General features: G+C 41.9%; 1 protein-coding gene across 1 annotated transcript; it reads right to left on the bottom strand.

Annotated features, from left to right (window-relative positions):
• Positions 1-2,191: 2,191 nt before the first annotated feature.
• Positions 2,192-7,722, bottom strand: MEOX1 (mesenchyme homeobox 1). Its single transcript, XM_058820724.1, has 3 exons — positions 7,296-7,722; positions 4,808-4,980; positions 2,192-3,594 (listed from the first exon to the last, which is right to left on the bottom strand). Exons 1-3 carry the CDS (start codon positions 7,720-7,722, stop codon positions 3,472-3,474), a joined length of 723 nt encoding a protein of 240 aa, XP_058676707.1. The 3' UTR covers positions 2,192-3,471.
• Positions 7,723-11,574: the final 3,852 nt, after the last annotated feature.

Raw genomic sequence — 11,574 nt, 5'->3', positions numbered from 1 at the left:
AAAATATGAGATAGTGGCTGATGAAACTTCGTATGAGCACTACTAGAGGTGGGGGAAGAAAGTGGGGTAATTGAAAAATGGTGTGTTCTGTAAAATGCCCTTATTTGCTGTGTGTGCTTGTTTCCATGCATAGGAAATCCTACAGGAAGCAGGATTTGTAATGTAGAATATGTCCCAGTCACAATCTCTGGCTGTGAAATGTTTGCTAAAGGGCTCTCTTGTTTCCCAGACAGTGTAAACTGGAGGGTTTAGCTCCTTATTTTTTTATATTTTATATTTTTTGGGAGGGAGGTGAGGCCCTGACACAGGTTGCCCAGAGAAGAAGTTGTGGATGCCCCATCGCTGGAGACATTCAAGGCGACACTGGACTGGTCTTGGGTTATCTTTGGAGTTTAAGGAGTTCCATTCACTGGAAAAATCCCTGGATTAAAGCTGTGGAATGGCCTGGAGGAACTGAGGACTAACAACAGAGGAGTCAGGGGATACAGAACTTGTAAAATGAATCAGGGCCTCTGCTCCATTGGCATCTAGCTAGACAGATAAAGGGTCCATAAAGCCTCTGACGCTAAGGAAAGCATTTCTCTTGCTCTATTTAGAAGAGGTAAACAGATATAAAGGGCTCCAGCACATATTTTTGTGTTTGTACAGATATCCCTGTTCCCTGTGGGCTGTTTGCACTGGCGAAGTCTCAGTGCCCTGCTCGCCTGTGCTTCCTGGGGAATTCCTGCCAGACTCCTCTGATGCCATGGGGTGACTGTGTGCTCAGATTATTTATTGACAAAAAAGGCACAGAAAACATTGCCAAACATCCCCAGGTAGCTTCCCTCTCTTCTGAGAGGAGAGTACAGCCTGATGTGTATTTCTGACAAAAATAATTGCAGGTCAAAGACTTTGCTCCCAGACAACAGGACTTCCCTGGGAGATTCTTGGCACCAGAGGTTCAGAGGTCAAATGCTTTGATGTCAGCAGTGAAATGTTCCTTCTCAAAACACTAAAATCTTAGAGCAGATGGTTTAATGAAGAAACTGCCTAAGCACAAGAAGATATCACAGGTGACAGCTTATTTCTCAAAATTCAGAGCAAGAGCTGTTTAGGAGCTGCAATTATGGGTACAGACTGAGATCCCATTGATTAGTTTTTAAGTAAATTAGGATTAATTATGCTACCATTGACAGCTTCCTTGAAAGGGAAGATTTATTAGCCCCTCATCTGGCTGAGGAGCTGGCTTTGGTTTATGTGAGTAGCCAAGAGCCCAAAAGTTTTCATCTCCAAAGAAGCTGCTCCTGCAGGTTGCAAACTTTCTAACCCCAGTGGGGAGGAGGTGATGCACCGTGATAAAAAATGGCTGAAGAGGTTGCAAGGACAGAAGTAAAGAAGAACTCCTGCTCTGTGGTGGTTTGTGTCCCAGGAGAAAAGGGTAGGAGATCTGAGCACCAGAGCTCTTCACAAAACACTAAAGCTTGCTTTAGTCTCTGCCAAGAGTTTAGTCAGAAATTTAATCAGAAGGGAGAAAGGTTCAAGAAGGAAAGCCAAAATAATTTTCTGTTCTTACATGGAAAACTTCTACAGTAAACTTCATCTCATCTGTGCATGAGCAATTTTTTTAGCCAACTAGTTTTATGTCAGCTGAGTACTGAGATTATTGTCCTGTTTCTAACATTGAGTTTTTTAACAAAAAGAATTATATTCTGCCACTGTCCACCCTTCTCAGTGCTGCAGAAACTGGGATCTGACCATAAATCCCTGTCTGAACCACCTTCCATTTAAATATCTACTACAAGGAAGATAATTGACAGTAATTTTTCCTTATCATAAAGATCTGAAGAGACAGGGGTAGGTCTAGCCCAGAGAGAGAACATGCATAGCCCTAAATGCTATAACTGATTATATAGTAGTTATTATTTCCACAGAATTTACATGAGGCCCTATGTGAGACATCCCTGATGCTCTTTTCTTATTTTCTTTTTTTTTTCAGGGGCAGAGGAATGTTGGCATTTTGTTTTATGTAACTGCTGTTTTTTGATAAAGTCAATAAGAGCAAGTATGGGAAATAATAAAAATAACTGCAGTATGGGAAACCAGACACCAACCTAATTCACTTCCTCAGTGCTGCTCAAACTGCTCAAGTTTCTTTCACTTTAAATAATTTATTTTAAAAAATAATTATTTTTTAAAAATCGGTTTTGCACAAATATTTACTCTAAATTGTTGATTTTTTCATCCATCAGAGCTCGGAAATGTTGAGAAGGAATGTAATGTATGTTTTTTCTTAGTAGTTACAGTAAGCAGCTGTTTGAAAAGAATACAGCATCCTTGTTTTTTTAAAAAATGATATTTATCAATTTTGAGGTCTTTTACAAGTGGAATTACCACTAACAGCTTTATAAACATATAATCCAAATATACAAATTTGTACCCACCATATCTACAGTTCACATGCAACCACAACAGCATCAGAGTAAGGTGAAAGGCTGGAGCTGCAAATAATGGTTACCTTTGAAATATTTAAACCAAAGTTTCAGTATTCTCAAGGGTCATAATGTGGTACACTAGTGTGAAATTCTGCTTAAAATATGGCATTAGAGATGAAACAAAAGGATATAAGAAATGGGAGCAGGCTTTATGCTTTTCTAAATCATCATAATTTGATACGCCATAAATTTTGGTTGAAAGTGGGGATAATTTAAAGTGGGAATGTTCTTAAGTGTTCTTAAAACTTCTGGTGGTGCTGTGGCAGTTTATTGGAAAACTTGAAACCAAAATGGGGATATTTTAGCTGTTGTGTTGAGAGTTCAATCCCTGCTGTGCCTGCTGGGACATTTGGTAATGACTGCTTTGAAAAAATACCTGAAACTGAGATCTAGCAATTTAATTTCAGGATTTACAGTAAGCTTGGAAGAAATCTCCCACTGCAAATTGCTGCCATCCACAAGGCACTGACCTTCTTGGACTCTCTTCTGAAACTGGTGAGCAGACTTCTGTGTAAATCTATTTTTAGTCTCACATTTTATTTTGTAATCTTATTGTCTATTCATACAGGTGTCCAACTCATTTTGCAAGAAAAATCAGTGACTATAAAAGTATTTATTTCTCTCCAAGCAGGGCACAGGGAAAATGTGCATTATCAAGTCCAAATGCAGACTGAATAGGTGTGACCAGGGGAAGCCTGGATGAGGACAGACCTGCATATTCTGATTAAAAATCTGCATTTTATGGATGTTTGAGAGTCTCTACAATATTATTCCTGTTTTGTATTCAGTGTTTGTTGTTGTTTGTTTTTTTCTATAGAACCATCTGTGGTAGTAAGACAGTTTGAGAGACAAAAATCAAAACCATGCTGTCCTTTGGCGTTTTTTCCCCTTGTGCTCTTTAATTGCCTCTGTAACCTCATTGTGTAGCTGATTTTAAGCAGTTTGCACCCACATTCCAACCAATGATTTTCTCCAAACTCGTCTCCCATTGCTGCAGGGATTACTCAGAGCTGGGGGAGGCAGCAGAGTCCACATCCTCTGTGTCATGTTCGTGTGGGGGCACTGCTTGCCCACCTTTAACACGTTTCCACTTCATTCTTCTGTTCTGAAACCACACTTTGACCTGGGTGATAAAGAGAAAATAATTACTTGTTGCCTCAGCCTGAGCTGTATAAAGCATATGTGTGTAGAGAGATGGTTTGTGGAATTCTAGAAGAAAAGGTGAACAGAGTTTGACTAATCCATCTCTCTAATACAGACTGCAACAATTACTTCTGAAATGCTCCACACAGATGTTCCTCTGAAACCCTCAAGGGTAGTACAAGGGCTTTGCCTGGAATCTTCATGTCAAACAAGGCACAGTGCCTCTCATGTATTTTTAACATCTAGGCCTTCCAATCTAATGCTTCAGGAATTTTAATTTGCCTCATATAATTACACAATTCTTCTGCTGTCCACTTAGCATTGATAAGGAAACCTGGACTGAGATGACAATGAGAGAACAGAAATACCTCTCTCCACAAAACTTTGTACAATTGTCTTTCCTTATAAAAAGAAAAAAAAATTCCACCTCAAAATACCACCTGACCCAGGAAGAATGCACATATCAAACATTAATTCCAACAATTTCCTTTAGTCAAAGGTGATATCCATATTCCACATGTAAACCTTGATATATCAATAGGCACCAATGAATGGTGGTAAACAAGAACTCAGCAGAGACCAGTTATTACCAGGGCTATCTTTAGCTGAGAGAAACATAATTAAAATATTAACTACTTACAGAAATATGCAATGAAGGTGTCACAGACATATTTTATGAAAAATCCTTTCATTAGGATCTTTTCTCCTGAGAAGCTGAGAAACTTCAGCTTCCCCATGTTTTGCTGCTTTGGAATGTGATTTGGAGAATTGTTTGCCCAGCATGTGAAATTGTTTTTACTTGATGACCAATGACAGCCACCTGTGTCGAGGCTGTGAGCAGTCACAAGATTTTATCATCATTCCGTTATTTTCCTTGCTAGCCTTCTGAGGAAATCCTTTCTTCTATTCTTGCAGTATAGTTTTAATATATCATTTTAGTTTGATATAATATATATCATAAAATAATAAATCAGCCTTCTGAAACATGGAGTCAAGATTCTCATCTCTTCCCTCATCCTGGGACCCCTGAGAGCACCACCACAAAAAAGGTGTTTGAAAGAATGTGGAGGCTTGGTTTTAAAATACCTCTGTGCCACTGCAAAAACAGACCCTTGAGTAACATAATCTGATTTTTAGCATTAGGGAGAAGTTGTGGGGGAGGAAAGAGGAGCTGGGGAGGGTTTGGGAAGTACTTGTCTTTCGGTGAGATCCAGGTTCACAGCTATCTCGTATCTCCTGAGCCTTGTCAAGTAGTTGTGGTGGGCAAATTCAGCTTCCAGCTCCCTCAGCTGCTCCTTGGTGAATGCTGTCCTTTCCTTCCGTGATCTGCTGCTGCTTTCTGCCTTATTGCTGGAGATCTGGGTCTCTAGGAGGCAAGCACACTGCTGTGATTTGGGTTATGCTGGTGTGGATGAACATGTGGCAGTGGCAGAGATCTAAAAAACTCCTTGAAGTGCTCAGTGGAAGATTTAAGATGTTTCTTTGTGCCCCCTTGAGCTCAGCATGTTGATTTGGAGAGGACAGAGGTGGGACAGCTTGTGGTAATCACCTAACCTCTGAACAGAGAGAGAAAATAAACGATAACCAATGCAAAGTACCTGGGAGCTCCTCACAGCCCTGTGGGAAGAACTCCCTTTCCAAGGGGCAGTTTTCACAGTGGGAATAATTTTAAATGAATATTTGGATATTATGGTGTGTAGCTTGGAACCTCTCATCCACACTGTGTGCCACACGGTATTGTCAAGAGAAATAATCCTAATCCATGGCTTGAGGTTCTGGGAGATTCCAGAGGTGGAAATGTGGCCCAGCTGCTTCAGTTTTGACAACAGAATGTGAGAAATGACAAATGTGTGAAAGGACAAATCATCTTGGGCAGGTTTTCCTACTGTACTGCCAGTTGAAAAAGAAGAAAGGAGAGCAAGGGAAGTTCAAGGAAATTCAGGAAAGGAAATTCAAGGAAAGAAAAGGAAAGGAAATTCAGGAAAGGAAAATAAATAAAATAAAATAAAATAAAATAAAATAAAATAAAATAAAATAAAATAAAATAAAATAAAATATGTTTGAGTGTGTCTCCTTCCAGGATCCCAAGCAGCTTCAATTCTGTGTTTAATTTAGCAGCTGCCTCTCCCCTTGCTGCAGTGGTCACTGGTAGGTGGAAGCTCAGAGCTCTCAGGGATGTCATTGCTTACAGCTCCCTGCAAGGAAGAGAGCAGGGGACAGCAGAAAAGATGAAAAGAAAGTGTGAAGAGTGCTAATAAGAGAGAAAAAAGAAAATTTTTTCTTCTGTTTAAAACAGGGAGATGTGCTTTGGAATCAGTCTCTTTAATGATAAAGATAATGTGAGGAAGCTGTAATCTGCTGTTTACCTATGACTAGCTGATGTTTAAATGAAAGTGGTGTTCACCTTTTAAATTATTATTATTTTTAAACTTCTTTGTATTTGGGAAAATTTTGCCTAAATATGCTTTTTCAGTATAAATGAACTTAAATTCTACAAATGTCTGCAAAACCTAGAAATCAATCAATCAATTAATATTTTTATCCCTGCATTCTCTGCCTGTGAAATGAGGCTACAGGAAAATACTCTCCACTTGGTAGCAGGGCTGTGGGAAAAAGCACAGTGTAGCTTTTAAGTGAATATTATGGTATTTTAATGAATAGAAGTATCTTAAATTTTAACAACCTCCTAAGTAAAAACAATTTAATGCATATTTCACTGATTTGGATCTGAGATATCAGCAACTTAGAGTTTTTATAACTATGAGATTATTGGTTTTTACACTATAGAATGTGCTTTGCCAGCTAGGGTGACACCATGAAAACCATGAACATTTTCTGCCCTGCTGGACATTGTCCTGATGGGCAAACTTTTAGAACCTCCTGTTCTGAGGTTAAAATATTTAACATTTAGGGACCCCAAACAGAATTTATATTTAAAGGAAGACTTTGCCTCTTGTACTCTTGACCACAACTGAGATGTCAAATCCCTAGTATGACATTCCCTACTACCACAGGCAGCTCAAAGTGAGGGATCTTTGCTTTCTGCCATTCTTTTGCTCAGACAAATGGCAGGTGTGAATGTAAAACTCTGTAACTCCACATCCTAGTGGAGTTCCGTGTGTGTACATGCCATGGGACTCCTGCTCAGTTCCAGCAAATTGTGCTGGTGAGTAAAATGCCTAGCTCAGTTCCCAAGATCTGCAGGAGTAAAATAAAATACAAAGACCAGAAAAAGAATAAGACAGTAAGTTAGTCATGTTAGACCAGTTTAGACAGTCCTGTTACTGTCTAAAGTTTCCCCAGTCAATATTATGAAATGTTTTGCCCAGCAGCTTGCTTTCTTAGGTCCCAGTCTCACCAGGTGTTCTCGTTTCTGCTCGGAATTCCTGCTCTCAAACCGCTCGGGCCCTGATCTCCTCAGGGAGCTCTCGCTGTCATCCTGCACTCCCAGATGTTAAAAATAGGTTAGAAAGTGTTGTAAAATAGTCGATAATTGTTAAGCATGTACTGTTAGTCTGGTTGTTATGTTGTAAAAGTGGTGAAAAGGGTGGTTATAAGAAATTACACCTGAGTGAAGTGCACCACTCCCCAAGCTAAATGAGCCAGCCTGGAGAGAACTGTAAGGGCCAATCAAGCACCTAAAACAGCACTGTCCCACAACCCTGATTTCACATCACCTACCTGAGCTTTCCTTTTTCCTTCTGGATGGCTTTTTCTCAGAGTCACTTGTAGGATTTGCTGGTGCCTCATCATCCTCATCCACAGCCACGCTCACCAGGCTGGCGCCGCTGCCCTCTGACTCTCCAGAAGCCAAGGCCAGCCCTGGGTTTGCTCCTCTGGTGGCCTCAGGCGCTGCCAGGTGCCACGAGGGGTGCTGGAACGAGGGGTGCTGCTCCTGGGGGAAGCTGTGGGCAGCTGGCACCAGGCAGGAGGCTGAGAAATCAGGGTAAGCAGCAAAATCTGCTTTTTGCTGGAAGGAGAAGGGTGCTGCTGGGTAGTGGCTGAGCCCTGGAGCCGAGCTCAGCTCGGGCTGGGAGCTCCTCACACAGCCCCAGAGCAGCGGGGGAGGCTGTGGGCTGCTCATGCAGCTGCTGCTGCTGGGATCCATCTGCTCCCAGTCCTGCCCACACCTCAGGGCTCCTGCCTGCTGACAGCTCAGCCTCCAAAAGCACCGGAGGAGCAGAGGGAAACTCTTCCAGATGTTACAGAAATCTCCTCCCTAAGCAGCAGTTTGCTGGTGATGCTGCAGCAGGTTTGCTGCTTTAGGAACTCTGGTTCTGAAGGTCTTCATTGCCAAGCAGATTTAGGCGGGGATTGCCATGAGCTGCTTCCTTGCGAAGTGCTGGGCATGAGTGAAACACTTTTTAAACACTGGGCTGGGGAGACAGTGACAAGTTTGTGAAGTGAAATGTGAGCGAGGGAAGGAGGGGTTAACACACATACCCTCAGCCCCTCCAACCAAAGCAAAGCAGGCAGCTATTAATCATCTGAAACCTTATATGCACATCTAATGGGATTTGCAGATGGAGCCTTTTAAAGAAACAATGTCTGTATTTTTTTTTTAAGGGAAAGAGAAGCACACACACAAAAAAGTCTTTAATGTTTCCTTGTAACACTATGAAGTTATTTTTATTGCATTGTTAAGAAAATTCTCAGTCTTGGGTTTAGAAAAAGCTCTAAAACAGGATTCAATAGACACCAAATCTCAAGAACTAAAGTGGGAAATAGAAGCAAGAAAGGCCTTCACTAATTATATATAATTTAAGGCCCAATCCTAAGGTTAAGAAAAATTATTAAACCTGGCTTGTACACACATGCAAGGCTTTGAGTGCTGTTTGTTTTGTTAGATTTGTAACACATGTATTTGCTGAGGGTTGGAGTTTGCTGCCAGTGGCAGTTATTCTTTCTGTATTATGCTTTCTAGGGAATTTTCAATACACCCTCTTGCAAGGAAATCTCCTGATTTTATGCCAATGAAAGGCATGTTTTTCATCTTTTGTTGAACATTTTATAGTTTTTCCTAACAGAAAGCAGATTTTTTTAGACCCCAGAGCCATCCCAGCTGAAAAGACATTAACAGGGAATCTGTTCTCAATCCCTTTTTCCCAGAAGTGAGAATGCCCCAAACCCTATGCCAGGGTTACTGCAGCTCCTCACTAGGTTGTTCTCCATATTTTTAATGACAATTTAGGTATGCATGTGTCCCATGTCTCCAGAATCTGCTTACAAACATTTCAAATACTCCTCCAGGCCTTGCTCCATGTTGTCTGTGCCTCTTTCCCTTCTCCCACCACTGCTGCTGCATTTTGTGAGCACAGGAGCACAGAGATTTAACAGACATGAGGTTTTCATCTTCCACAAGAGCTGAGGTGAGGTGATACTGAAGATATTTTGGTTTTTGTATAGTTCAGAATTGTGAAATTTCATGGAATCTGGGTGAGGTGGGCAATGTGTTTATCCTGTTGTATCTGTTGGTTTTTAGAACTTGGCCTTTTCCAGGAAATCGAATTATTTTAGTTTAAATCCTTCTGAAGAAGAACATCAAATTCCTTTCTATCACAGGAACCTAAATTTTCATGCAAAAGACTCACTATCTGATAGCTAATTCATTCTCTAGGAAGAACTCACCTAAATATTAAATCTGTTGCATTGAATAGTAAACATTTAAAAACATTTCGTACTCACAGGCAGGAGGAAGACCCCAGACTGTTCTTTTATGAAAGGTCAGGTTATGATGAATTTGTGAATGCTGCAATTTTTTCAGGAATTGGCAGGATCTCAGTCAGAGTCCAGAAAGTTTTGCCAACGTAGAATATTTAATTTATATTCTGTGTGTGTGTGTGTATGCGTTCACTTACACAGGTTACTCATGGTTTGCATTAATTCAAACTAAATCAGTTTTTCAGTCCTGCCTTCAGTCTACAAAGAGATCTCTCTAATTAGCAAACATTCATCCTTGCAGGGATAGAAGAAAGGAGAATTATCCCTTAGTCTCAAGCCCACTTGGGTCATTGTCTCCCTTGAGCTCTCGCTGTTATTCCTGCAGCCCCAGATGTTAAAAATAGGTTAGAAACTGTTGTAAAATAGTTGATAATTGTTAAGCATGTACTGTTAGTTTGGTTGTTATGTTGTAAAAGGAGTGAAAAGGGTAGTTATATGAAATTACACCTAAGTAAAGTGCACTACTCCCCAAGTGAAACGAGCCAGCCTGGACAGAACTGTAAGGGCCAATCAAGCACCTAAAACTGGATTTGCATGAAGGATCCAAAAAGAAACCAATCCAAAGGGACAAAAAAACAGGATAAAAAGGGGCATCTGACCCAGGGCACCTGTGCCACTCCATCTGGAACATTGGGGACGTCACTGCTGAAGACCTGCAGCATCCTCAACGGGATCGTTCCTGCTTGGCCCTCAGGCCCCCTTGCTTCAGGCCTTTCTTTTTGTTACAATAAATGCTGAAATCACTTTTAGTATTGGGAGTCTGGTCCTGTTTTTAACACCAGATGTGAGAACAGGACATGTCTTCTTTCTGGGAAGAAATTCTCCCTCCTGCCCAGCCTAGACCTCGCAACTTAAGGCTGTGTCCTGTTCTCCTGTCCCTGGTGCCTGGGAGGAGAGGAGGTTCCCTGAACTGCTGAAATCACTTCAGCACCAGGACTCTGGTCCCATTTTTAACACCAGATGTGGGAACAGGAGATGTCTTCTTTCTGGGAAGAAATTTTCTCTCCTGCCCAGGATGGAGATATCTTCAGTACTGGGAATCCGGTTCCGCTTTTAACATCAGTGGCTGTGTCCTGTTCTCCTGTCCCTGGTGCCTGGGAGGAGAGGCTGTTCCCTGAATTACTGAAATCACTTCAGTAGTGGGAGTTTGATCCCATTTTTAACACCAGTGGCCATGTCCTGTTCTCCTGTCCCTGGTGCTTGGAGGAGAGGCCGTTCCCTGAACTGCTGAAATCCCTTCACACCATGAGTCTGATCCCATTTTTAACACCAGTGGCTGTGTCCTTGGTGCCTGGGAGGAGAAGCTGTTCCCTGAACTGCTGAAAACCCTCCAACACCAGGGGTCTGGTCCCTTTTTTAACACCAGATGTGGGAACAGGAGCTGTCGTGGCCTTTCCTGGCCTGGGAAGCCTCGGGCCTGTGGGGCTCCCTCACCCCGGCAGCTGCCGCTGTCACTCGGCGCCTCAGCGGGGGCCGGGGCCGCTGCATCTTCCTGACACTTTTCTGCTGAAAAAACAACAACCAGCCCCTCCTGCCCAGCCCCGTTTGGTGCCTGAGGCTGCCACCTTTAACCTTCTTAAAGTCAATATTTCTGTGGTCAAGCTCTGGGAAATGGATGGGGAAAATGGCATGGTGGAGGTGGGCTCTGTGAGGAGCGCTCCCGTAAGGAGGCAGAGATTTAGCCTTGATTTTTTTCTTGGGAAAATTAATCCACAAATATCAGAGGTTTACGTCCAAAAAGGAGGCAGAGGAATCCTTTCACTTTATTCAAATAAAGTGTGCTGACAGGCACTGACCCCCAGCAGAACACTGAGGCTGTGGAGAAGCTTCCAAAATGGAATGACAGAACTGGGATTGTAGGTGTGGAGTTTGAATAGAAGTGTGTAATATCACAGGGTGGAAAACTTGTACTTTAAGGGTTTAGAATATTGTAATAAATATAGAGCAAGATGGAGGGTTTAGGGTGGAGGCTAGTCCTTCTTCTTCTCCTCCTTCTTTTTTACCTTCTTCTCCATGGGTTTGGGTCGTATTGTGTAATTAGATAAAAAAAAACAAATCTACAAAGCAAGATGGACATTTTAGGGTGGAGGATGATCCTTCTCCTTCTTCTTCACCTTCTCTTTCTCATTCTTCTCCACCTTCTCCTTCTCCTTCTCCTTCTTCTCCATGGGTTTGGGTGGTTTTGTGTAAGTGGACAGAAAAATCCACATTGCGGCACAGGTGATTGATTATTGGGTTA

Source organism: Ammospiza caudacuta, chromosome 27 (assembly GCF_027887145.1).
Source record: "Ammospiza caudacuta isolate bAmmCau1 chromosome 27, bAmmCau1.pri, whole genome shotgun sequence".
Classification (NCBI taxonomy): Eukaryota; Metazoa; Chordata; class Aves; order Passeriformes; family Passerellidae; genus Ammospiza; species Ammospiza caudacuta.
The sequence above is the reverse complement of the archived record's forward strand: the minus strand, read 5'-3'. Positions and strand labels throughout refer to the sequence as shown.

Excerpts from the sequence above, each read along its gene's own strand:
- MEOX1 (XM_058820724.1), bottom strand. The coding sequence starts at position 7,722 with ATGGATCCCAGCAGCAGCAGCTGCATGAGCAGCCCACAGCCTCCCCCG. Across the intron at positions 4,981-7,295 it reads AAGGAAAAAGGAAAGCTCAG|AGACCCAGATCTCCAGCAAT; the intron begins GTAGGTGATGTG and ends CTTGCCTCCTAG. Across the intron at positions 3,595-4,807 it reads TGGATCTCACCGAAAGACAA|GTCAAAGTGTGGTTTCAGAA; the intron begins GTACTTCCCAAA and ends TTTATCACCCAG.